Genomic DNA, 27,943 nt, shown 5'->3' with positions numbered 1-27,943 from the left:
CATGTAATACCTGGACAACTATACACAGGCTAGGCGTTAAATTTAAGTCTATTAAAGTCTTGGATGACCATATCCGATTGTGTGGAATATCTTCTTGTTTTCACTTTCCCATAAAAGAAAAATACATTTACATAAAAAGTGACAAAAAGTGGGAAAAACGAGGTTCAGTTGATCATGACCTGTGCTGAAATCTTGGTTAGAATCCAGGGCACTTGTTTTTTTTTTGATTGTATATTTCATTTTATGTTTCGGAAAAAGTCACATCTATAAAATTACAGTCAAGTATTTTCTCCCTTAGCGACAAAACTTTGGGCCTCACTTACTGGTATCTTTTGTACTACATTTACTACATTATCACTGGACTTTAGCCGGGGAAGCCTCATCCTGTTTGCTCCGGATCGACTTATGTGAAGGTGAGCCTACAGGAGAGTTACATTTATCTAGTAACAGCTTTATTAACGTAGTTAGAGCGATCGTGGGCGGGGGGCACCCCGCTTCCACCGGCACCTTTGTCAACATTCCACGGGCCCTCTACACCAAACGCAGTTTCCATCTGCTTGGGCACCAAGTAGCTCTCATTAGGGTGCTCTGGAGGTTCCGCCTGATTCTCCCCGGCCCTGCCTGCCCCAGTTAAGGCCGTATAGTCGTTATCCTCCGACAGTAGGCTCTCTAGCAGGTTGGCAACTTGTTGGAAGGTGCACCGTGATTTGGGGTTGTCTTGCCAGCAACGTTGCATTATTCCGTAGCTGCAGCAGCCAGGCAAGAAGAAAACATTATTTAAATTGGTTTACTCCCATGATATTAATCGTCAATATCTGAGTAAACTTCTATTTTTTCTCCATCCTCTTAAAGCACTCCTTCTGAAGAATACCAGCTTTGTTAAGCGAAGAATCACAAAATTTACGTGTACTTCATTCGATAAACTGATCTTAGAATCAGGCAATTTAAGTGTGAGGTATCAGTGACTATTCAAGTCTATAGATGATGCCCTTTTCACAGCAGCATTTTGCAACTTAAGTCCAACAGTAGAGTTTACCTTGTGTTCGGAGAGTAATATCTAAGAAGACTGAATTTAAAACGGAGAAATGTTACGGACTTGAGCTACAGCATAACTAAATGCTAAAGACTTTTTGTCTGAAACTCACATCTCTGGCGGACAGTTGTTGGGAGCAATCATGCGTTGACCATCCTTCAAGAAGTCATACACATCGCGGTTCGCCAATCCTGGGTAGGGTTTTTCACCCAAGCTGAAAATCTCCCAAAGGAGAACGCCGTAGGACCACTGCAGAAAAATGCATAGCAACCAACCAAAACTGCCCATTTACTCCTAATCCAATAATGTTGCATGCCAAGCAGACCAAATGGCAAATCGTCAACGAAATTACTGGCAATTAAAACATGCAGGAAGTAATTTGCCAGCCGGTGAAAATGGATTATCTGCAATGAGTTAAGCTGATCTGTAAGATCTTATAGCTTGGATGGTGTAGCTTCTAAGCAGATTGTGCTAAATGCAGCAAAATACTTCCGTCCACAGTCCACAATAAATGTGTTACTGGATAATACGGGTGATTCACGATGCACTGCGCTACCAAGAATTTGCCGCAGACAGGCTTCTTTTCAAGTTCACGTAAGTTGGGATATTTGATTGATTGATCGTTCTCTACACCACATAAAACCATCACTGTGACCACCTATATCCAGTGGTAATAAGCAATTCCAAATTTCAACCAAGATGATTATACATTCGGGAAAACTGAACTTTCCCATGCACAATGCAGTTAAGTTAGCGAATGAGACTTCGTCGACTATTTATCTAATCATCGTCCGTATTAGCTAGCACTGACATTTGAAATTCTTTCTTGATTGTAATGTGTATAAAATAATTCGTCTTACCGTTTACAGGGGACAGTTCCAAAGAATACCTCTTTAATATTGTGAATTGCAGAATGCAAGGAGTGGGAACAGCTAGCCCTTATTGAAATCAGTGATCAGGAAACATTGTTAGTGATGCAGCGCCTTCTTCATGTGCGTACAGCGTCCTTATTGAAACCAGTGATCGGACATCATTGTTAAGTGATGCAGCGCCTTCTTCATGTGCGTACAGCGTCCTTATTGAAACCAGTGATCGGACATCATTGTTAAGTGATGCAGCGCCTTCTTCATGTGCGTACAGCGTCCTTATTGCAACCATTGATCAGACATCATTGTTAAGTAATGCAGCGCCTTCTTCATGTGCGTACAGCGTCCTTATTGAAACCAGTGATCGGACATCATTGTTAAGTGATGCAGCGCCTTCTTCATGTGCGTACAGCGTCCTTATTGAAACCAGGGATCAGACATCATTGTTAAGTGATACAGCCGCCTTCTTCATGTGCGTACAGCGTCCTTTTTGAAACCAGTGATCGGACAACATCAAGTGATGCAGCGCCTTCTTCATGTTTGTAAGTGTCCATTAGGGCAACGCAGAGGTGTATTTCTATATTGTAACAAGGTTTTCACGTACTCCTAAATATTGCAATGTGATCAATGGTAAAGATAACAGAAACTGCATACCACGTCAGTTCGTGAGTTGTATTTACGACGTTCCATACATTCAGGAGCCATCCATTTGATTGGCAGCTTAGCCTGAGCATCGCCGCTGGTGTAGTAATCCGACTCTTGCATGTCACGTGACAGTCCGAAATCAGCTATCTTCACCAAGAGGTCACTGTCAACCCTTTATAAAAAATGCCAGAAAATTTGGGTGATTTAAGAGATTTGAGTAATATATTGTTTGATTAAAATCTATGATGTCAGCAAACATCCCTTTTGAACGATTGCAAACGGTACTTCTGCAAACGGTAAACACTTATGTGTAAGATGCTCTGCTGTTTGTATACATTATTCATGTAGGTTTTTTAACGAGAGTAATGCATTCATAGCGCTGGCGAATCGGTTTAAGTTTAGCTACTACAGTTGCTTATTTGTGGTAAAAAACTTCAAAAGATTCGTGTATAGCTCGAAGTTCCAGTCGACGTTGGCAGCAACGGAATAAACTTACATGCAATTCCTGGCTGCAAGATCTCTATGCACAAACTTGTGCTGAGCTAAATATGCCATACCCAGAGCGACATCAGAAGCAAACCTGATCAGCTGAGATGTTGGTAGTTCCTGCATGAGTGAAGAAACAAACCTCCAGTGGAAATAAAGGAAATAATGCAAACCACTTAATACAAATCATGGGTATGTTGGTAAAATGAGTGGCATATATGCCTACGTAAATCAATTAAGTGATCATATCCTGTTTTCCATATCGACGTACGAAATGGAGAATAAAAGGTAAGCAGTGCATGTAAACTGCAAAGCAATCAGATTTGTTAAGTGGGCGAGTTTCCATTTACGAGACATTGGGTCCCAAGTCTTACGTTTCTCGTGTTTATACCTTCCTGTTCTTGACCAGAAACGTCTGCAAGTCACCGTTGGCCATGAAAGGTAGGACCACTAAGGGATTTTTGTCCGAGTCAAAGGTCAATCCAACTAGGCCAAGCACGTTCACATGGTCGAAAGTTTTCATGATGAGACCTTCCTCCAGAAATTTCACAACATTTTTGGGGTCCGAGGTGTCTGTGTGCAAAGGACGCTGAGTTAAAGTTTTATCTCATATGAAATACTGTTCATTCCATAAACTGGCACACCCATGTCAAAACATGGAGGTAGCCATTGCCACGGCAGAAACTTTACATTGCTCGCGAATAATAATAAAACGTCAAAGATTTCTTTATCTTCTTACCTGGATTTCATAAGCAAATGACAAAGTTTAGCCTGTAGTCTTTTACACAGCGAACAATCAGTCACAAAAGAGACTACTGTTTCTGTCCAGAATTATTTTTTCAGATGCCAAATACTTTAACCACTAACCTTGCACTGTTTTCACTGCAACAATTTGATCTCCTGCCTCACTGTGCAGAACAGCTTGCAGTACGCGTCCAAAGGCTCCTGCCAATCATGCCAAGCGGAGTACAAATTAACTAGAATTATTAACAGTGAGCTAAGCTCCACGAAGAGGCAATACAGTTCCTTTGATATAATAATAATCAAATCCAAATTAAATGCATTTCTTGGAGATGCCGCTTTGGTCGACTATTTTGGATTTTCATTGTGCTTTTTGGGGGGGATATTTTCTTCATGTAAATTGCCACATTTGACATCACAAAACTGTGATGTCATCAAAAAAACCAAAGCAAAACAACAACACGGTGTGAAAACTAAGTTGGTACTAAAATTTGACAGAAATTTTGCAATTTTTGTTGTGTATTTTATTCCCTTTTGTTGCTGCTTCAGTTCAAGACTGCAGGCCAGTGAATAATTTTATTTACTCCAATCCAGCTAATTTTCAATCAGCGTTTGTTTTTTTTTCAGTGCCCGTAGCATTAACAATGTCTTCGTTTATTAACCTCAAAACAAAACCCTTATTTGCCAAGATGCGCATAACAGTTTCAAACGTTCAAGAAGTCCGATTTTCGATGGACATCTCCAGAAATTAGGGTCCCTACCTTGTCCAAGTGTCTTTCCCAATTCCAGTTGGCGAAACTCAATGTGAAGTTCGTCGGGCACATAGCTGACTTTGTTTCTCAGAACAATGCGCGTTTGTGTGGGCGCTTCGTCCATCTGTTTCTGGACTCTCTGCCACCAGCGCCTCTTGACGTTAGATGACATCTCTGACAAAATCATACCATTGCGTTTACCATCAGTTGAACCTTCTGGTAAATCTGGACGAGGCAATGTTGCATGTCTATCATACGTTGGGGGTGTTTGAACGACACTATCGTGTGCCACCTTGAAAATGGTGGAGTAAACATATCTTTAAAGCTTTACTCGTAAGTGTGAAAGAAGCCCCACCTGGATTCCCCTTTAACAGCGGGGATGGTGTTCTGATACATTAAAAACCTTCTTTTCACAAAAAATGCAAATATTTGCAGCTATCTCCACTTCGACATGGATGAAGTTTTTTTAAAACGTCGGTGACAGTGCCGTGGATAAAACACAACGTGCAGGCGTGCATGAGAAAAATTCAGTCTTTAATGAGGTTCACTTACCGAGATGGACCTCCATGATTCGGTTCAGGAGTCGTTGGTCATGGGTGCGTTTTCGGTGTAACTGCCTCAAATAACTGAGAACTGCGACAAGGAGTGTAACAACGGAGAAAGAGACAAGCACACCTGCTACAGTGGCAGCAACGGGAACGGAACGGGGATAGATCAGTCTCCCCAAAACGAACTCCAAGTTATTGTGTAGTACCTGTCAAACAACATGGAGTTAAATTTCATTTCTGACACTCAAATTCCCCCTCCCGAAAAAGGAATCTCTAAATTTCTTTTCTATTCCAAATAATGTTGCTATGGGAAGTATTTATCACAGTAAATTCCCATTTTCAGAAAGTAATTTCATTATTGTTTTGTACAACAACTCCCCAACAATTATAGACCGTGTACTTGCTTTTCTTTTTTCATAAAAGACTGATATTTCTTTTACGGTAGAAACAGCTTGGACTGTCGTTTTAAAGACGAAATCTATATTCAACCTAATTTCAACCGTAAAAATTCCCATTTGAAATATGTAATACCTCTAAATTCACATACCCAGGCCACAGGCAGGCTTCCTGGGTCTACCAACACACTTACCCAGACCACAGGTAGGCCTTCCTCCACGTTTCCACCTCTGAAGTCCCCAGCAGCCGGTTCATTCTTTGGTAAAGTGCACTGTAAGACGGTATCACTGACCAGGTTGACTTCACAGAAGTCTTTTCCAATCCTAACTTGTATTTCTTTGGCTGTGATCGCACTATCCAGCCTTTCACCCTGAAACAACAATTTCATTTGCAATCATCACAGTATTTCAGTCTAACGGCGTTTCCAGAAAGAAAGACTCTAACCATAAAATATTAGTCCCCTAAATTTCTTTGAAATTAAGTTGAAAGCCATCGCAAGTACCACACTGAGAAAAATTTCTAATGATCTAGAAAAATCTCAAGAGTGTAACCAATAGCCTATAGTGCATCTGCATGCGTGTTGCCAAAATAAGGTTATATTACTTGAGATTTGTTTGAGAAACAACTGTTGGTAAACAACACTTCAAATTCACCATAAGGCTGATTCATACTGGCTTAGAGAGACAACCGCGGTTTCAGGGAAGTAGCAAGAAGAAGGACAGCCAGTCAACATGGTGTAGCAAAAAAAGTTGTGTTTGGTTCAATTACACTGGATTGTAAAGGGCATACGTGACAGCTGACAGTGACACATCAGGTATATGTTATTGTGAACTAAGATTCCACTTAATCGAAAAATACGCAAACTAAGACGAAAAAAGAAGGCAAAAAGGCGCCCTAGGCCAGCAACTCGAACCATGATTGTCAGTGTTGATCCATCTTTCTCCATCTCTCCATTCTCAAATGGGACATACACTGGATCTTCAAAGTACTCCAGCTCGACCTCATTGTTCTCAGACCATGCCAATAGTTCGATGACCCCGTCCATGATGAAGCCAAAGGTCAGGTTTTCGTCACTCTCCATCATCATTCGGAGTGATGTTATGTTTGGAGACTTGCACTGCATCTCTGTGGGGGAATCTCCTGTGCATTTCTGCGTAAATTATTGTTGAAAATTATCCTTTAAACATTATTTGAACCTCAAAACAACTGGGGGCGCCCAATCGAAATATAACATAGCTCACTGGCATTTTACAATCGATTGAAAGGATGACTGAAAAAGAATTCGGCAAAAAATCAAGCAATATTACGTACCCCTCGATATGTCAAATGACTGTTCCCAACGTAAATCTGACGATTTCGACAGGTATCCAGGTGTTGTCCATTCACGTTTAACGTCCGACCACCCCTAATATGTACGAAAATAACCCTAAACTTGTATAAAGGGTAATTACAAAGCCTGTTTTATTGCAGAAATATTAAAATCATTTATGATTTGCTGTATTTTAAGCTATTAATGGAAACGATGATTATCCGCCCCGAGTTGAATTGCAACCCTAAGTGGCAAAAGAAAGACAGATGGTATAGTATAGTATAGTCGGGAGGTAGTCAAACTTACCTACACCGAGGGACCAGTAATTCCCACTATTTTCCCGAAATAAATGCTGTATTTGGTTTACTACACTTCATAAATATTCAAACAGAAATCTCACGTTACTTGTACTCACAGACGCCACTGTTGTTTCTCAGCTGTTAAATTTCCATGTAATGATAGTGGAGTGCAGAATAGAAACAGGGCTTCAATAGTCTGGTGCTGACACACGTTACGGGTCTTTACTCTAATAGTTATTAGGATACAACTCCAGACAGGTTCCGTACAGATTACATGACACAGACTACATATTTACGCGGCAGGTCCCAGAGATATTTTTTATGTTACAAGAAAAAAACTACCGCACGGCAGTAAGGTGGATAATGACGCACTCCAAGTTGCTCGTGAATATTTATGAGGTGTAGTAATACGTTTTCCAAGCGGGTTCTTGCACGCGTTCTGGGTGTACGCAGAGGCCATGTACATTAATTAAGGAATAAGTTACGCGTACTCAGCGTGCTCCACTTCAAACGCACTGTTAACGCGCGCCTGTGTGGTGAGTACCCAAAACACGCCTCTTTTGTTGTTCCGCTCGGAGCGGATTAGGCATGAAAACCAAATGTAGTTGAAAATAGCTTGGCAACTTACAACTACAGAGCAACAGACTTACGAATAAATGCTCTTGAGTGGCTGAACCCGAGTGATGACAGGGTTTTCTGTGTAACTAAACTTCTCATCTGATGCTCTGTTCGCACCATCGAAGGAAATTCTTAAGTTACTTTGCATTCCAGCCTGTCCGTCGGATGAAGTACACTCTAAAACCTCTTCTCTTGGGACACTGTTTGCAAAAGATTATTGTTATTTTTTTTTGGTAATGACACCAAAGATTCCTCAAAAGCGCCCTAGGTACTGTAGCTGGCAAGTCTGAAGAAATACAGAGAGGAGATGAGAAGCAATTACAGTTTTAGAGGATGGGGGAAAACTCCGGATGAATATTCTAGGTAAAACCCACGGAATCAGTTTGGGACTGAAAACCCAATCCACAAGTGGACCGAGCTGGGAATCGAACCTGGACCGCAGAGGTGGAGGGCAAGGAAAGAATCACCACGCTAACCCGACTCCTCACTGTTAGTTTGAAAACTTGCATTCATGAGGACACATGCGTGCATAATCACAAAAATGACACTGTCCTTATTACACAGCGAAAATCTCATAAATATACATATCTGTGACATAGAATCTGTGAACATAATATCCTTTGAAGAACTGGGGTACATTAATTCTAAACATACACGAGTTTTGTCAATAATATGTAAAAGAATGATAATTACGATGATATGATGCATGGCTTTTCTCCTATGAACGCCGCAATATTTCGTCCTGTGTTGAGGTCTGTGCCATACACGCTTACTGCAGTCCAACCAGCTTCTGGGCCAAGGCGAGGTTCAAATGATGTAATCCTTGGATTCTGGTAGGAAAATGGATTGCATCAATTTTGATAAATTGAAGTACCCACCACAAACATTTTTCAAACGTAAGCAATTGAGTACTTACTCCAGAATTTCACAGATGAAGAAAAGGTGTTTTGCGGAAGCCTTCCGGTCTTTTTTTTTCGAGGCTTTACCACAGTCAAAACAATACTTACTGTGTATTTAAAGTTGACAGCTCTAGAGCTGTGCTGCAGTGTACCATCTGCCCCCGTGATTGTCAAAGTGACAGACTGACTTCCTTCACGTTCTGGTTTTGTTCTGCAACTAACACTGAAAGAAAGCGTAAAGTGACTTTCGTTCATTTTGGTCAAATATTAAACTCAAGCAATTTAAAGGGTGTTGATTTAAAGATAAATCTGTATAAAAAAGAATCTTTCTAATACCTTCCTCCAATTACATAATCGGAGCGTAATCCATCCAGATCACAGGGTTGACTACCAACCATCACTGCCATGACGTCACCAAATCGTCGACCGATATCAGTGCCTATTACTGTAAGGACTGTACTGCCTTCAATCGGTCCAGCCAGCGGAAACACCTTCGTCATAGTTTAGGGATGAAAAGCAAGGAAATGGACATTAGGGAATATGAAAGACAGGCGAGACAACTTCTCGAAGAAAATACAGCACATCTTTTGAAGAAATGATCACGGTGATCAGTTGCAGCACTTTTTATCGACACGGACCACTGATTACTGCGAGTAGAATCTTTAGGATAAATGACAATAAAATGCAAAGAGCAGTGTACTACATACACAGGCCCTTTCATCTTACAAATGAGTTGTGATATCAGCCCACCTCACTGAGCACTGGATCTGGGCAGTTCACTCCATTAAACGAAGTCACTACATTTCCAGTGCAAGTTTCATTCAGTTTGCAAACACTCAAGGCTGGCATGGAATCGCACCATAGACATCCAAGCTCTGGGCGGGCTGTAACACATCGGCTGCAGTCCGGTTTCTGGACTTCACATTTATAGATAGTTACTATCAGAAGAAGCAAGATACACAGGTACTTAAACATATTGCAATCAAAAACCGTTAATAACACAGGACATGAGATTAAAAAACAAGGTTTTGGAACATTGAATCTAAATAAACAATCATTCAATCAATTAATCAATCAATAGACGCATTCAGTCACATGCTTTTACTTAACAATGTTAAACTTACCGTTGAACCCATATACGTCATCAAGGATATGTGCTGCACCAGTCTTGTCAGTCCAAGTAACAGTCAACCTCACTTCGAGTTCTGGCTCATTGTTAGCTAAATACGTGTACTGATTAGAACAAAGACTGGCTTTAAATATGTGAAAGTTAGCAGAACAACTTTTCTTATATAATTCATGCAGAGTAGAAGATTTCCAACTATCCCAGTCACTAAATATATTAAAGAAGAGTTTCAGTCTCGAATTATTACAATACTTACAGCTTTCTGCTCGCATGTGATGCTACTTCCTTGATGTTCTGCATCTGCTTTTTGAAGCATCCCCTCAACCTCTAAGATGCACCTATAGCTAGAAATCTACTCACAAACCCAAAGGAGAGAATCTTAATATGGAAGCAAAACAGTTGATCGGAGGAGTCTGAAGTGAAGCTTACACTCATCAACATGTTCAGAAAAATATACAATATACGCCGCGCAAAATACAGTGACACCCCATTTAAGCAATTAGAGTAAAAGTAACCTAAATCTCCTCCTAATGTTAGGCTCTTTTCTGGCGCAGTTTTTAACCCTTGTAATAGCGTTTTGGGGGTGGTTTATTTTCCAAGAATAGTTCTACCTGAGCTGGATCTGGCAGATTTTCAGTCCTGACTGTAATACTCCTCTGGATTCCATTAGGCAGGAGAACTTCACCACTTTGAGCTTGCAGCTGTGGACATGATCCAGGTCCCTTTGGTGTAGTTGAGACTGGATTCTATAGGGTTAACGAGAATGAAAATAAAATATCATTAGTGAAAATGACAACATTAATAAAATTAAGTCTGGTAAATTCAAAGTTAAACTTCAATTAATATGAATGGAGGCGCTTTATGACATGAGTTTCTTTACAGAACACACACACAAATTCTGGACATGTCCCTAAATTTAGTGTTTATTTTGGACTTATCATATAATATTTAGTAGAAAAGAATGTCTCTAAAATGCTTTTTTAGACTTTCCTGCCTTCATTTCCGACATTATCACAATATATATAAACGTATATTTAATGAATTATTATTGTTATGTTCTCACATTTTTTCCAATAATGATGATTTCATTTGCCTCAGGACAGGTGGAGCTTTCATGAGTACATTTGTTGTCAAATACACACCAGTCACAGGCCCAGCGACTAGCAACACAGGATATGCAACTGTGGAATTTAAAATTACAACATTTTTCGAAAATATTATCGTACGAAATCAAAGGAAAACACGTACCAGAACAAATAAAATGTAAATATTAAGCTACGTACAGAACATGAGAAGTACGCATTACATTTACATTAAATGAAAGACCACCGACAACCCTTCCAAAAAGTGTCCAAGCGCAAGATGATCGATCGCAAGTTGTGTGAATTACCAGGGAAAGAAGCAACTTGGCAAGGGGATGGCGGCATTTCACAGGCATTGCTCACGGCATTACTCGGTATGTATATGTTACTTATCTCTAGACAGGTTGGTTCACCACTAACCAATTAAATGTTAATTCGTATATGCGGTAGACGGGTCTATCTTCCTTATATTCATGCGAGACATTTTAAGGTTTCGTGCAATGGGCTCAGACAGATGAACTTAAACTTAACTATGAAAAAGATTCCTCATGAAACTAAAACTACAAGAAAATCAAATAGCATTACTTTCCGGTTCTTTTCAGAGCCCCACATATTTACAAAAGAGATGTCGTTGCATGGCGCTACTGCAAACAATTTGCCACCTTCACCATGGAAAGCTTCAAAGCACATCTAAAGTCAGTCAAATACTTACGAGGCATGAACTGAACAGCTGTAAAAGTGAAACTTGATATCGATGAAACGAACCATTGTTTCCGTTGAAAACACACTAACATCAACACCGACAGCATCATCTGAAAGAGAGAGATCGGAATATAACGTTTACAGAATTAGCTAAGGATCCCTTCGTGAGTAGCATCTTCCGAGCTTCTTGCTAAAATTACCGTAAACCGAGGTAACTTTGGCACCAAGGGGTAACCTTGGCACATGCCACATCTCTTGGTTGTAGTCGTCATATCTTCACAACGAGAGAATCATACCAGATTCTCTCAAATAATTCCATAAAAGTAATTTTATCATAAAATACATCTGGAGATTTGACCTGAAGGATTTTTCATCAAATTCCAAACTGCCAAAGCTGTCCAGAACCACAGGGTAACTTTGGCAGCATTTAATTAAACTCTAACTTATAATTAACAGAAGTGAATGGATGTTTGCTACTACTAGATTAGACTTAAGACTTCATATGACAAATATGTCCAATCAACAATGAAAATAATTTCTGTTTTTGGAAAAGCAGAAACGATCAGTATTCTAACCTGCCAAAGTTACCCCGGTTGACGGTATTGAATCCCAATAAACAAAAATATGTTGGTTTGTCCTTTTTGCGCAATGATTAATGGCTTACCACCTTGCTGAACGGCAGGTATCCCATCACTAGGTGGAGATCTACACGTAAGCATATCACCGGTCTTTGTAGCAGGAGATCGGTATGACCCGAAGTAACATTCATAACTCTGGCCAGTTGCTAGGGCAGGGAGCTGTTGTACACTTAACACGATCTAAAAGAAAACCCAAAAGAAATTATGTCTTAGAGTTTTGGTTCGGCCTCAACCAGAGGATGAAGATTTTTGGGCCGAATATAAAAAGTGAAATAAATAAGCACGCAATTTGTCTCATTTTTGAAATTCAAATTTCGTCAAAATTGAATTGTCTAATCGTCTTTAAACATAAAATCTTAATGAGTTCACTATTGAAATTTAAAGCCGAAATCAAGTGTTTCAATAAATCGTGCCTGTTGGGAAGCAATATCCCCCGTCATGTGTTGCAATCTAATGCATGTGAATATTAAATGGTTTCTCTTTGTCAAAATCATTTTCGCGAGGCAAAGAGGAACCCAAGTCATTTGTTGAGTTTAGTTGCTTTTACATTCTTCACCTGTTGTTCTGTGACAGTGATAGGCAGGCTGTCATAAGGAGCTACATCGGTGATATTAATGCACTGAGCAGCATTGTAGGCCAACCAGCGAGTAGACACAGTCGGGGAGTCACAGTCGGAGTATCTTGAACATCTACAAATAAAAGAAGATGTGATTAGTCTTTAGATGAGATGACAGTAACTAAAGAAAGGAACCATTGGTTCATACACCTGTAGTGCAAATATTTTGCAATGGTTAATACCGAAATCATAATTATACTCCAACTTCAAAAGATGCACTCATTTTTTTCGTCTTCAGGCATGTTAGTGCCAAAATCAATCCCGTTAAGGCACGATAGCGCCCTCTGTTGTTCAGAAGCACTCAGGCTGCAATGATGGGATGCCAACGTATGGCATTATTCATTTTTTATGAGTTGAGTGGAATGGACAGTGGAGGGAAAACTTTTTTCAACCTCTGCATCTTTCTCATAGGTTAATCTCTTTAAAGGATCTGAAGGAAAGAATTTAGAAGCCTCTGTAAGACTAAGAGCTTTGTAACCCTTTGTACAAGGACCTTTTGTAAACGTTTAGCACAGTGTTTATCATACCGTAAGTAGGCCTATGGAGTTTTGACAAGTTGAAGTTACATAGAATTACAGTTGTGGGAAGATACAGTTGAAAGGTACACCAGCACGAACTTTTGCCTTTATTTTAGTGCACAGTGTAGAATGATACAGCTCCATAGAACTACTACGAGCGTTGGAAACTTCTTGATATACTTGTAGGCCCAGTCCATTCACTCAATTACCAGATGTACGTGAAATAGTGAGAGGGTGGGCAATAGAGCTAGTACCATAAAGAAGGGCCCAACTGAACTGATAAAAGGGCACGTACAAGGCAACTAGGGCCAATCTTTACATAGCCTCGTATATATCATTTCAAATGCACGTTTATACCATGTTTAACACCCCCACGAGCCGACTAATTAATAAACAATCGTGTCATCTGTTGTGACTAACTTTCTTTCTAGAGTACACCATCCACAGTATGGGTCTCCATCATTCCCTGCATCAGTTCCAATACACGTCTCACAGGTTTTGTACTGATCACAGTTCTCGGCACGCATCTTGATTAACTGTGTGGAGAAGTAAAACCTTTTAATTGGCCTTTTGGCAGTGCTACATAAGCACAAATAGCACACTACAACCATTAATTAAAAGGGGAGGGAAAGCCTTATAGTTTTGGCCCCTTATATTGCTTCGTAGAGATTTTTGTAACTCTGGCCTTGTCTAACGCCTTTTTGCAGGCCTTTCAGGGCCACACATTGTATGGCGTCATTGTAATTACATTTTACTATAACATCCTATTAGTCAGGAAAAGATTTTTGAACGTTTCAAATATATGTGGTCAGCCATGATGCACATTTAATTACAAGTAGGACTTTTAGGTTTGAAACTTGCAAAATTGAGGTACCTCCTTTTGAACAAAGAATACCTTTTGTTCAGTGAGTACATGCATCTCTCTTGTTGCGTCGTTTATCTTCACATCTGTCAGTACTGGGCTGGTATCTAGAGGCACTCTCTCATACATTCTGGCTGTTGTGTTACTTTTAATGTGGACCTTTTCATCAACAAATAAATTCCTAAGGTGTTTAAAGTATTGTTAAACAATAACAGATGTTTGATTAATATAACTGTTTATGACATTATAATCCAATTCCTTAACAATCAGAAAATGGCCAGGCTTGAGAATGAAATGGTGCTGCTTTTCATATCATTTTGTGTCTGAAATACAGGTCAGAGGTTTGGATATAGTCAAAAGAAGACAGTACAACTTCACTCAGCAGAGAGTAAGGTCAAAATCTGAAGTTTAATTAAAAGTTACATGCAAAGTTGAACATGAATATTAAAACAAACTTTGTAATTTGCTACATTACATCATCTTAAAGTTAAAAGCACGTATCTTATAAAATACTCGTAAACAGAGTGCTTGTCCTGGAATTGAAACGAACGGCTTGCTTGTGTTCTTGTTTTTTTTCCTCATTTTACGGTTACTGAAATTGTTTGGCCATAGAGAGTCATCATGTTACTTCATAAGTATACAAACTGATGAATTGACGTTCTGAACACTACTTACTTTCAAAAGCTTTCCCCTTGATGTTCCAATGAATGCCACAGTGTGGTTGAGTTCAACGCTGGTAATGATGGATGACATCAAGGAACCTGAAAAAGGGTATTTTCCCAGTAATTTACGGACAACGCTTATTTTTCGTAGAATTATACCTTACATGTTTTGAACAAACGTGTCAGAAAATAAGAGACAGGATATCTACTTAGTGCACAGTTCTGATGAGGCCACAAATCAAAGAAGAAATGAAGTAATAAAATAAATTAAGTACTAATATGGAATATATAATAAAATGCAAATTCTCATGAGATTAGACACACACCTAAAAGCCTAAGAATCTAATATAGGGTGCCCCTGAATAAAACAAACCCTGAGGAAAGCGGTTAATATGCCCAAACCATGAGATATGATTATAAGGTATAAGGATCTCGGAAAAGTAGAAGCAGCACTCTTTCTAATGATCCCTTGATGGTATCCCTCCTGCCATGCATGACTGAACGCCATTGTCTTGAAAATGGGGAATCCGAGCTCAGTTGTAACACTTTGGATAAACCAGCGAATGAAGTTGTCCTCTGCTTGTCCTGGATAAGATATCATGGGCACACTGATTATTTTATACATTACGTATTCGCAGTTAATTATGCACCGACACCTTGCGTGTGTCCAGGTCCATTCCTCCTGCAACTGGTGTCCTTTGACTGTTCAACAAGTTGCTCTCGAACTGCAGCAACGTTTTCAGGAGTTCGCACTGTGCGTCTCTTTCCTGAATGACCCTTATTCAAATTAAGGCTTGTCCCATGTTCTCGGTATTTGTGCACATTTTACCAGATGGCCGACTTTGCCTGTGGATCCCTATCAGGGAAGGCTTCCCTAAATGCAGCTTGGATGGCTGGAAGGCCCTTGTTTTCAAGAAATTTCGTCACGACAAACGCTTTTTGCTCTTTGGTAAGTTGCACCATGTTGCAGACTTGCTGTCCTGCTTCGAACACTTTTCAAAACTGCACTGGCCTACCTCAACACATTTAAACTAGATTATTGCATAACTTGAAAGTGACAAAAGGCAATCTTCCCTCATGAACATGACCTTTTGTTGTCACTTTCAACCAGGACAAGCATGACAGAGGACAACCTCCTTCACTGGTTTATCCAATGTCACAACTGAGTTTGGATGCCCCATTTTCAAGGCAATGGTGTTCAGTCATGAATGACAGGAGGGATACCATCAAGGTATTATTAGAAAGAATGCTGCTTCTACTTTTGGGAGATCCTTATACATTATTATGATATCTCATGGTTTGGGCATATTAACCCCTTTCCTCAGGGTTTGGTTTTTTCTAGGACACCCTGTAGAGTGCACATGGTCAAAACGTGAGTAATAACTGTATCTGGAAAAAGGATACACGCCGAAACTAAAAGACAGCTTTTCAACCTGGTACTTCCAGCAAGGCTGCAGATGAGACAGGAGTGGTCCCTTTGGCATATTTGTACAGCTGAATTGTGCCATCAGCAACAGGATCACACAAAAATTCGTCTGGCAAAATTCCCTGTTAAACCAAAATATTGGAAAAACAAACAAACAAACACCAAATTTATTTTACAAAACACGTTTTAGGACATCTAAATATCAACCCCTTTTCACATAAAGCTTTTCTGTTGTATGTATCTTCTGTGATTTGTCTTCATTTATACGCATCTTCTTATTTATGAAAAGTCAAGCATTTTAAATATGAAGTAGCATGTTATTTTTAAAAGTGATACGTTCATGAAACGACCAGAATGACATTTTGTTTGTCATAATAGAACAAATGGTTGGAGTGAATACTGACTATTTAGACCGACTGTGCTCACTAGGGAGGCCTAGCAGATGCATGGTCCAACTTACTCTACAGGCTCTTGGTTTAATTAAATAGGAGGAAAAAATTCCATCCTTAGAACCGCATAGGGCCTAGAGAAAAGAAAATGAGCACATAAATTGCCCAACAGGAAGCCTTACTTGGTCGACTCTTTCTGTTTGTGTAGCTTCGACTCGCCATTATTAACATTCTTCCCTTTTTATGAGTATTTTACAGTGGTCTTGATAATCAAATTAGTCTTTCATTGGTTCGGCTGGGGGATATAAGGAAGATGCAATGTGAATTTTGTTCATTCTAGTTTTGTTTAAGGCTTTAGCTGTTAGTTTCATTGGTTGGTGCAGTAAGTGTTTAACCTGATAAAGGCCACACGGCCAAAACGTTGTTAAATAAATAGCCGTTTTATGCCAGAAAAGTAAAAGGTTTGTTCTTCTTCAATTTGTTTCTTGTATTCTGCTCTATTACACCGGAGAAGAACATAGCATCCTTTGGATCCTTTTGCCTTGGAGATCGTCGTTTTTCGTTGACTGTTTACTTTTCTTCTTGAAAAGACCAGAAATGATATGAAGTTGAAATTTGTCGATCTTAAAATCTTAGACACCATATAATGCTGGTTAGGATCCCCTTCCTCTGAAGGCAAAAGTAATCATATTTTACACATGTACTGTTCCGATCCTGACAATATCCCCTTTCGGTTACTTCTGTTTGGTATGAAGACAACTTCTTATTCAACTGTTCATTCCGGGTTGTAGGACATCTTTCATCTAACATCTAGAAGAGATTCTTGACTCAATCCTGAACCTTAACAAAAATGTCTTAATCATGCTCCTTTGCTAAGGTCATAGTCGGCCGCCATCTTCCTCCTTCCCTCTTACTTTGATTGGGATTTACCTTCCGCCCAGTGTTTTCAAAATCCCTTACTAAGGACAAATTAAAACCCTTAGTTATTGGGACAACAAATGCGCATACGCATGGGAAAAGTGAGTCATTGCCGTTCTCCCCCATCTCGTTTCTTAGTTGTCATGTTATTGACTCAGCCCAGTCTTCGTGCTGCAAGGCTTGGATGCCACTACAAACTTACTATTCTGTAACCGTGGTAACCGATAAATACAATCACACACACCACAGGTTATCAAACTGTTTGGCCGAGTACTGTTAACTATTAATATATTGTCGTAGTTACTTGTTAGACGTCAGGACATTCCATACTATAGGGAGTGCTGTCAAGACATATTAAGCATTCTGTATTTGTTCCAACCTACTGTTCATTCCTGTACAACCAATTAACAGCTCCTTCATGGACATCGTCGTGATAAAAAAATTAACATGTTTGATGCTAAAAGACATACAAACGTTTTACAAGAGGATAGTAAAGTTTAGTATCAGGAATGCCAGGTTTTTCTGCCTCCTGGATTCGTTAATCACAAAGCGGCTGCCTTTCCAAAACGAAATTTTCAAAACTAAGAAATTTTGACCCACTATCCAGCAAAACAGCGCTAGGGAGATGTAGAATGGAAGTAAACTGGTATTTCATACATCATCAACACCATTGGAAAGCTGCTCTTATTAAACTCCCCTCCACTGTATGACGCTGTTCAGGTGAGTTATAAAGGGTTATGTTCAGATCAAGCCTGGCTTAAATTCGTTCTCACAAGTTGCATATTGTTAAACCTATACTCCTGTCAGTGTAACAGTATACTGTTTGGAGCCCATTGTCAGAGTCTGGAAGGCTCTTACTGACTTCGAATCCAGATGTGGAAAATGAGTTATAATTTGCGCAAAACTGTTATTTGGTTTCACCCCCCTTGTGTTTGCATGCTCATACAAAATAGAATCTTTAAGCAAATGAATATACAAATCTAAATCAGATCGGGCTGTGTAATTACTGAAAAGTGAACTAATGCTTTTAAGACAGTTTGTACAAAAATGGTCGAAGGGAATGTTTTAAACGGAAGAATAATGATATTTTAAAAGATATCAGTTACTATCCTATCATAGGCCAGATACGTTCTAGTTCAGTTCCTCTGCTCTGCAAGTGCCTGGTTTACGACTTTCGTTTCAGGATAAAGATTTAACAAATCTGTAATAGACTGGTTTGCTCTTTCATACCTTACCTGAGCTTGATATTGGTTTTGGTGTTGCTGTCAACTGTGGCGATGCTTGAAGGAGTAATTAACTTCAAAAAGTGAAAATGACTGCTTAAACAATAAAAACTCTCACTCGAATAGTATTGTTACTTGTTGGCAGTCGTATGTGATGAATACTATACTGTCAATTTATACATCCTATAGCCTAATACGTTGTTTGTTTTAACGTCAATAAAAATAACAAATTGTTATAATATTTCAGGCGAGGGTACAAATATCTGGACTTGCGAATTATCCTGAATGCAAGGTTAGGTTTTCTGGTCTTAACATTTCACGGTTGTGATGGGGTAATTGAAAAGAGTATTACTATTTTCTCCTTTTGTACACTTATTAGGAGAGAGTGATTATACACCTGTGAACCAAAGAAAACTGCTTTGTACGTACCCCAAATGTGTTACCACGAGATCCTTCTAAATAGTCTATAGAGTATGCATCTCCATCCTGAATACAGCCCCCTATATCGCTTCTCTAATACCCAAGGAAACATTAGCCAGTGCTGCTTCTCTGAAGCCAACCAAGACATGAGTCATTCTGTACACCCATTGACTCACCTGAAACATATTACATGCAGAACCCTGCAAATAGCTTATTTTGTAGTCATCTCCATCCTGGATACAGCCCTGCACTGCCTCTGTGAACCCAGCCAAGATATCAGTCATCCTGTACACACACAATGCTGAGTAGTTGGTGGGTACGTCACTGGCACCCGGAGCTCCTTGGTTCTTGGCAAACACAGCATACAACACCTGCTCATCTGCAAGGAGACCCAATGATGCCGCTAGATCAGGTCCTGCTGGTCCAAAGTGAGCTGCTTGCACCAAGCTGTACACACTGCCATCTGATCCACTGCACTGAATGGTGATTTCTGTGTATGCATCCAGATTTGAGCTTGTTTGACAGACTCGGTTAATCTTTGAAACATGATGAGCAGAATTCAGATCGTCTCTCTGAGTTGCAATGAAATATGTGAATCCGCTGAAGTCAAACGCTGAAACATATTTAATGGCAAAATGGTTCCTTTTGGCAGCATCACTGAGAAATATCACACCACTCTCTTCTGAAGCTGCTAAAATAGGATTACTTTCAATGTTCCGTCTGGTTAATGCTGGAAACGCTCCACGAGCATTAATATTTTCAGCAGTGTAAGTAACAGCAATGTAAATCGTTTTATGTGCATACCTTGTATGAGGTACCAACGTGACAGTGGTTGAATGACTGAACCCTGCAACATAGCGAACTGATTCACCAGATACATCATTAATATCCTGTAACTGTCGTAATTGACATATACCATCAAATGCACCACCACAGGTGATCAACCCATTTGGCCGAGTACTGTCAACTACCAGTATCTTGTTGTAGTTACTTGTACGGCGACACGGCATCCCATTGTAAGGCATACTGTCATTACACGTTGAAGCATTTTTTTTTTCTGTATCTGTTCCAACCTACTATTGACAAGCTACAACCAATTGACAGCTCCAACATAGACATCACCATGATCACTCAAGGTAAAATGGTTGAACGTTTGGGCTCGAGGTACATCTTCTCGATCAGGATTATTGAAGCTGGCTAGCTCATAGGCTGACAGATCTCCTTGCCATTTCGCTGAGGTTGGACAAATATTGAAACATATGATGCTCATCAAAGAGAGAACAATAGCACTCACAGATACAGCGTGACTCAGTCTCCAGTGTCCCATGATGCTTAGCATTTCAAGACAAACCGACTGCGATTCTGGGTTCTTTCCAACAGGGCACATAAATAACCCATCCATATTCCTGTCAAAGCGGACCGTCGTGCTCAGTAATTTGAGAGATGCGATGCAGAATCACCCTGTAATTAATGAATTGGATGCACTGGCTTGCCTCACAGCTGCTACTAAAAGGTTTGCAGGTCAAGTCATCAGCATTTGACAATTCATCTGTTCTTTGAATGGCACCACTACGGTGTAGGGTTACAACAAGGTACAAAAATATGGGTACATAGCTCAGGGTTCTTTACGCACGACTGACCATGTTTTGTAAAGATACTGTTGTTCAGTGGATAGCGTACAGCAAACAGAACCTGAACTTGTGCAGATGCGTCAACTGTACGTTATGTACTTGTTAATATTATCGTTTCCTGGTGGAAATGCCTATAATTTTGTATTAGGCTGGTTTTCTTACAAAATAATTGAACATAAACAGTACAGTGACCTGCCATTGATATCGAGAGCTTCAAGGAAAGATCGTACTAATGTTACCGAGTGGGTCCACTCAGAAATAAGGATGGGGAAACAGCTAGTTCCAATGTACAAATTTTATTCAGGTGTATCAAAGGTATTACAAAAAAACGACAATCAACAGGGATGATGACGATTTTTTCTAAATGAAATAGATAGCCAGCAATTTACCTGAAAATTTATTTCCTTCGTACAGGTTAATAATTTATTGTTCCAGAACAACGATCCCGTTACTGTAATGTTTACCGCATTATGTAAATTACCCGGAAATATTATTTACAATTTAATTACAAGTATAAAACGCGTTGTGTACAAAATAATATTTTACTATTGACGGTACACTTCTGGTTATCATATACGTTATTCAACTGTTACTTTTATTTATGTTGATTTGTTCTGTAATCTCATAAAAATCAACATGGGAACGGAACGCCCTCGAGAAAACAGCTCAGAAAGACATAGGTCTGGAATTACCCACTCTTGAAAGTCCATACAACGATACATACCAGCCAGAGTAAATTTTATGAAGGTTTCATTTCCCCCTTTAACAAATGTAGTCGTAACAGAACGGAAATTTGCTTGGGTGTTCCCCACAATATTAAAGCTCGCTATAGAGTCAATTGTATAGGATTCACTTCACCTCACATGTGAAACGAATTTCCAATTATGGACAATACAATTATAAGGTTATGTACTAACAGTCATCCATTGCTGTGAGATGATTCTTCAAGTTCAATTCTTCAAGTACTGGTACATCATTAAAACATCGTATAACAATCAAACTATGTGTATTTAAACATTGCAACTCTTCAAGCAGCCAGAATGTAATTGCTATCAGCACAGGCAAAAAGGGAGATGCTATCTCGCCGAAGTTGGATTGAAATCAACAACTTGCGCGTTTTTGCTCAACAAGAAAAATCTGAAAATGCCCCAAAGAATGTCCCGTATGCGAATAAAATAAAAACGAGGATGTAACATAAATATTCTAATTCTGCGCGTAAAATCCGGGGTGGGCTGTGAGAACAAAGAGGCGTAAGGCCGGAAGAGGGCGCTAGTCAGAATTGTTTTGCACGGCCACGTACAGCATGCATGTTCTGCAAAAGTATAATACATGATGCAGTTGAAAGGAATGGAATCAGTGCGAGCCACTGACTGAACAAAGAAAAGAAACCAGCGTCAGGTGCGAGTAGGGCAAAAACTCGACCTGGTTAAACAAATTTTAAAGGGTTGGTTTGAGAAGTAATTAAATAATCGGTCTTGGTTAAAACGGCGTGGTGATACAGATCGACAGGTATCACCAAATATGGTCATGACATTTTTCCCAACGGGTCAACTTGGCAGAGATTTCTTGTACTCCTCACCCCAGGCATACACCACAAACCTGTAAACTCCCATTGGGAGCTATAATTCTTTAAAGACCAGTCACACTTAAGGAGTCAATAAGGTCATTAACAGGAACTGGATCTCTTTGTGTACTGGCATGTGCCGACTGGTCACGGCTGTTGGGTTCTACTTCCGCAGCAGAATAATGGAATTTAGAATTTATAATCTATGGGGGATGTATTAGCTACCATAAAACAGTCGTACAGGTTGTACAGGTTCAGACATGACCGGCAACTGACCTGGAGACAAAAACACGGTGTGATTGGGGGGCGTGGCTACTCCTTCGTTTAGACATGCGCTGACTGGGCGGCTGTTTGGGTTGTGACCAGGTATTACTTACACTTCAGCAGCAGAATAATGGAATGTAGTTAGAGGGGACCTTAAGGATGCATTAGCTACCATAAAACAGTCGTTTAGGTTCAGGCATGCGCGGGAACTGACCTGGAAAATACAATCACCACATGGAAGAAGGGTGTGTTTTAAGGAGCGGAGTCTTTTCGAAGGGTTAAAACAAAATAAGTCATAAGGATTTCATTTCTCCCTAGTGGCTTTTCAGACTTGAAACTTATCTTTCAGGTTCATTGTTGTTGAAGAGGTCAATACAATACGTATAAGTTCAATGCAGCATTAACATGAAAGGCCAGTATCAAAGTGATTTGAGGATAGAATGTCTATTTTCGCTAACAGCGTTTATATATGACAATATGAAAATCTATGACAACAGTCACGTCGTTCAACCTTTTCGGTGATATTTGAAGACCACACCCCGCACCCCTTCAACTTTGGCTACGACAAGTTTCCAACTTGTTTCTGATATGATGAAATCATGCGCGGAAGCTTTGCGATGATAAATCCCTCTACCACGCAAGCCCGACAATGAGTAAAACGCTCCCGAGTACAGACGTTAACGTTAACACAATAAAACCAACGGTGTCAAGATATAATCTAAATTCATTGCATAGTAGGCTATGCTATGGTGAATATGGACAAGAAAAACGGGTGAAAAGTTAACCCTCAGTAAATCACAAATTACTGTGCTCCTTCTGCCGTGCTTTAGACACAAGGTCTAGAAAATGAATGATCTTCCTGATTGCGAATGTAACAGCAGAACCGTTCCACTGAGAGCACGCGTTCCCAACCGAACGCTGCGACGGAACGCCAGCGTTGAATTGGGAACGGTAGAATGGAACGGGAACGTTCTCGATTTTTGAGACACTCCCTAAATATCCCGTAACAGTCGTAATTGACATATACCATCAAAAATACTAACGCAGGTTATCAGACTGTCTGGCCGAGTAGTTGAAGTTATCTGTACGATGACATGTATGGCATCCAATTGTAAGGCATACTGTCATCACACGTTGAAGTATTCTGTATCTGCTCCAACCTACTATTCAACCTGTACAACCAATTGACAGCTCCAACATACACATCACCGTGATCACTCAAGGCAAAATGGTTGAACGTTTGGGCACGAGGTACATCTTCTTGATCAGGATTGTTGAAGCTGTCTTGCTCATAGGCTGACAGATGTCCTTGTCACTCCCCTAAGGTCATACAGACACTGACATATTTGAAGTTCAATGATAGCCAATTAGCACACAGAAGGAGAGCGTTCAGTTTCCACCACCCCGTCATCCTTTGCATGAAGATGCTCTCATTTCATCCAAAGAGTTTTCATCCTCCAAAACGAAAAAAAATTCAACCTAGTCAGTGGCGAGAAACCTCTTTGTGGTGGATAAATACATATTTCGTCTGTCATCAACGCATGTGGAGTGTTGTTTTTCTCAAGCTGTCCCTTTAGGACTCGTACGAAGTAGCAGACTCTCTTTCAATTTAGATTTCTGGCCTTTACGGAGGTCTTTGGTAACAAAATATTGCTGCACAGACCAGCTATCCACTGCCATTCACGCGCGTTGCCGAGACCTGTGCGTCGTTTAAAAAAGTCTTTCATGTGGAATGAAATGATGTCACAAAGCTGCCAAACTTGCTTAATCGACTGGAATCCTGCTTCTGCGTAAGTTTAACGGTTTTATTTAGGGGGGGGTATAGTTCCCCATACATGTAGTCGGGCACTCTCCTTAAGATGACATCATTTCTTTTTTATACATTTACATCTGGGAACCAGACGAATGAGCTGGTAGTATGTCCAGTGTACATGTACAAGTCGAAAAAGTAAAAAGTGAGAGGACCAGTCTATTTTAGTGTTAGTAGCCGCCGGCGTTACCTACGCATGCAGTCGCGATGCACATCCTGCGTTATACGTACATTTCCAGAGAAAAAGTTAGGGTAAAAAGAGACGTGTCGACGTCGCTGCACCAATTTAAGAGTCTGCTTCTGACCAGAAACTGCAGATTATTTGGGGGGGGGGTTGTGGGGTTAACAAGCCTTTTGAAGTGTCTTCATCAGCAATGTAAGAGGTGAAAAGTACATGCTTTCTTTTGAGAGTTCTTTCTGCTCGTGGATCAACAGCCATTTGGACTCTGTCATGGTCTCCTCTTCTCTGGCCAATGCAGGCGCTGGTTTCATACAGAGGGTCGACCTTTTGTTGGTGTCCATGAGGTCATGACTGACCCAACTTCCGTCAAAATGCCTTGAGCACACCCTTTCCCCTGTCCATGGCTCATACAAGCCGCCCGTTACTGTATCTTTTCTCATGCCTTTTTCCATTGAACTGCCTTTTGCACTTCGTATATATGGCAAAAAGGAATTCGTTCTCTTTTGACTCTTATTTTCTCTCGCAGAACAACCACACAACCTACAGCTCTGAGCCGCTACTGTCCTTTTTAGAAGTAAATGTTTCGCCACTTACAACGTCGACCGAGAATAGTGAATGGTACCTATCGTATCACATTATTTATTTTGAAGCTCACACAGAACGGAGCCCTACTGATTTCTTTTCACCTCGTGTGCTTCGAACGAACGAAATTTCGATTTTTTTTTGTCTTCCAAAACTTCCACACACACTATAAAGTAATAGCTATAATGTTTTTAGATTTTTCTGGAAAAAAATGGATATAAGTGCAAAAGCTGAGAGAAAGTGACAATGAAATCTGTGCCCCTGCACAGGTTCAATGGGCTGCTCAAGCCTATTGAATGAATACAGGAATGTAAAATTGTGTGTAGACTCAGGCGATTGTGCATAAACAACTTGACAGAGAGTGTGTCATACAACTGTCTGTAACGCGTTCTAAAAATCCGTCTCTTCTGCTTAGATTGATACTATTAAATTGAAATAAGTAATGAATTAATCAACGATGTGGATGTTGTTTTACATCGGTTGCATAGGGGTGGCGCAATCCTATCTCCTCCACCCACCCACCTCTAGTGGAAAATAAACTGTTCAGTGCATTTGCCAGTCTTCTTGTATGAAGTTATGCAGTCGTTGCAGTGGGTGTTTTTTTCTTTTTCCTTTTGAACACCTCGTTAGCAGATGTGGTGGTTATAAATATACTTACAAATACTTACCCTCAATGTATTACAGCGAGATCCTGTCAAATAGCCTAGATTGTTTTGCACCATTCTGAATACAGCCCCGTGTTGCTTTCCTAAAGCCAGCTAAGATACCGGTCATCTTGTACACGCATAATGCTGAGTGATCAGTACACGTAGGTGCACCATTTGTCTGATTTAGTCAACTTACCGATAATGTTCTGCAGAAAGAACCATCCAAGTAGCCTACAGAGTATGCTGCACCATCCTGAATACAGCCCCGTACTGCTTCTTTGAAGCCAGCCAAGATATCTGTCATCCTGTACACACACAATGCTGAATGGTCGGTAGGTACATCACTGGTACCCGGAGCTCCTTGGTTCTTGGCAAACACAGCATACAGTACCTGCTCGTCTGCATGAAGACCCAATGATGCCGCTAGATCAGGTCCTGCTGGTCCAAAGTGAGCCGCTTGCACCAAGCTGTACCCACTACCATCTGATCCATTGCAATGGATGGTGATTTCAGTGTATGCATCTAGATTAAAGCCACTCTGACATACTCTGCTAAGTTTAGAAACGTAGTGGACATACCTCAAATCTTCTTTCTGAGAGGCAACAAAGTATGTGAATCCAGTGTACGCAAATGCCGCAACATAAGTAACTGTAAAGTCTCCGTTTAATGCACGATTATTGAAAAGGATAGCATCACTGTTCAACTGTAATTCGAAAATATCGTCAATTTTAAGGGTTCGTCTTGTTATGATCGCTGCAAATATAAACAGCAAATTTTCCCCCGTGTAGGTAGCAGCGACATAGAGCATTTCTTGCCCGTACCTTCCTGGAGAGATCAAACTAACAGTTGTTGCATCCTCGAAACCTGCGACACTAAAATATGTTTCTGTCACTGCAACTCCTATATCGTGTAACTGTCGTAACTGACATATACCATCATACACACCACCGCAGGTGATCAGACTGTTTGGCCGAGTACTGTCAATGACCAGTATCTTGTTGTAGTTATTTGTACGACGACACGGTATCCCATTGTAAGGCATACTGTCATCACACGTTGAAGCATTCTGTATCTGTTCCAACCTACTATTCAACCTGTACAACCAATTGACAGCTCCAACATAGACATCACCATGATCACTCAAGGCAAAATGGTTGAACGACTGGGCACGGGGTACATCTTCTTGATCAGGATTATTGAAGCTGGCTAGCTCATAGGCTGACAGATCTCCTTGCCATTCCGCTAAAGTCACACAGACATTGACATAAATGATACTCAAAAGGAGACGAAGTGCACACCAGAGGGCAGCTTGACTTTGTCTCCGGAGCCGCATGTTTTTCTAGGCTTGTGCTGGGCACAAATTAAGGAGTAGCTATTTGTGCACAACAAAATTGCATTAAAATACTAATACTCATGCATTTGTCATCCGCTTCAGCAGAGTTCTTTTGTCATTATTCAATCCCTTTGAAGACTCACACTGATTGCTATACAGAGTAGCTGATTCTCTCACTGATCAGCAGATACTGCGGCACCGACTGTAATGGCTGCTAAGTGTTCACTCCCACGCGATGCACAATATGACCGGCGATATTCCTGTCAAGTGTAGTAGCATACTGGTTGGAGCACATTGTTTATTCTGACGGTCACCGACGAAAATAGTTGTATTCATAACGAAAACGGAGTAGTCGATGCTTTGATTTGATTCAGGATCTCTGTAAAAAGAAAATGTATTGCGGCATGACCTTACCACTGGGCCGCAATATGAGCCCAAGCAACCAACCATCCACAGAAAATATTGTTCATCGAATGATGTCCGATTACAGAAGCGTGCTACGCTACACGAAAGACTTGTCGAGGTAAAACGGGTTCTTCACGGACGAACGGTCATGTTTTGTAAGCATACTGTTGTTGAAGTGCATATGGCGGCAAGTACGATACCTCAGCTTGTAAATTTATGTAAACCTTGTGGTGTCATGTAGGGATTTTTGTTTCAGGGTGGAACGTTTCAGTGAATTTCTGTTTATTTTTGACAAAAAGGAAATGGTAGGGAATGGCGAAAAGAGATTTGCCATTTAATTTTAATAACTTCT

The 27,943-nt window shown here is 40.3% G+C and overlaps 1 protein-coding gene across 4 annotated transcripts; it reads right to left on the bottom strand.

Annotated features, from left to right (window-relative positions):
* Window positions 1–75: 75 nt before the first annotated feature.
* Window positions 76–27,734, bottom strand: LOC110986956 (hepatocyte growth factor receptor-like). Of its 4 annotated transcripts, none has more exons than XM_087135619.1 (28): window positions 26,050–27,734; window positions 16,232–16,346; window positions 14,812–14,897; window positions 14,170–14,295; window positions 13,695–13,810; window positions 12,697–12,829; window positions 12,167–12,320; window positions 11,513–11,612; window positions 10,782–10,899; window positions 10,330–10,464; window positions 9,975–10,070; window positions 9,717–9,825; window positions 9,343–9,530; window positions 8,929–9,083; window positions 8,701–8,815; window positions 8,387–8,523; window positions 7,726–7,893; window positions 6,779–6,872; window positions 6,381–6,617; window positions 5,661–5,837; window positions 5,076–5,277; window positions 4,533–4,697; window positions 3,898–3,975; window positions 3,422–3,603; window positions 3,041–3,150; window positions 2,554–2,716; window positions 1,146–1,282; window positions 76–746 (listed from the first exon to the last, which is right to left on the bottom strand). In XM_087135619.1, the coding sequence occupies exons 1-28, from the start codon at window positions 27,184–27,186 to the stop codon at window positions 437–439; spliced, it is 5,043 nt and encodes a 1,680-aa protein (XP_086991745.1). In that variant the 5' UTR covers window positions 27,187–27,734; the 3' UTR covers window positions 76–436. The 4 variants fall into 4 exon arrangements, with proteins under 4 accessions (XP_086991745.1, XP_086991746.1, XP_086991747.1 ...); XM_087135620.1 differs by having other exon boundaries at window positions 14,812–14,869; window positions 16,203–16,346; window positions 26,050–26,211; XM_087135621.1 differs by lacking the exon at window positions 26,050–27,734 and adding an exon at window positions 19,351–20,215 and having other exon boundaries at window positions 14,812–14,869; window positions 16,203–16,346.
* Window positions 27,735–27,943: the final 209 nt, after the last annotated feature.

Source organism: Acanthaster planci, linkage group LG04 (genome assembly GCF_054643075.1).
Source record: "Acanthaster planci isolate LZ-2023a linkage group LG04, COTS_SCS, whole genome shotgun sequence".
NCBI classification, from domain to species: Eukaryota; Metazoa; Echinodermata; class Asteroidea; order Valvatida; family Acanthasteridae; genus Acanthaster; species Acanthaster planci.
The sequence above is the reverse complement of the archived record's forward strand: the minus strand, read 5'-3'. Positions and strand labels throughout refer to the sequence as shown.

What these genes read in the sequence shown, in the direction of transcription:
- LOC110986956 (XM_087135619.1), bottom strand. Translation starts at nt 27,186, where the DNA reads ATGCGGCTCCGGAGACAAAGTCAAGCTGCCCTCTGGTGTGCACTTCGT. An exon ending in AATCATGGAGGTCCATCTCG is followed by an intron (nt 4,698 to 5,075) that starts GTAAGTGAACCT and finishes TGATTTTGTCAG; the next exon opens with AGATGTCATCTAACGTCAAG. An exon ending in AACAACTGTCCGCCAGAGAT is followed by an intron (nt 747 to 1,145) that starts GTGAGTTTCAGA and finishes TGGCTGCTGCAG; the next exon opens with CTACGGAATAATGCAACGTT.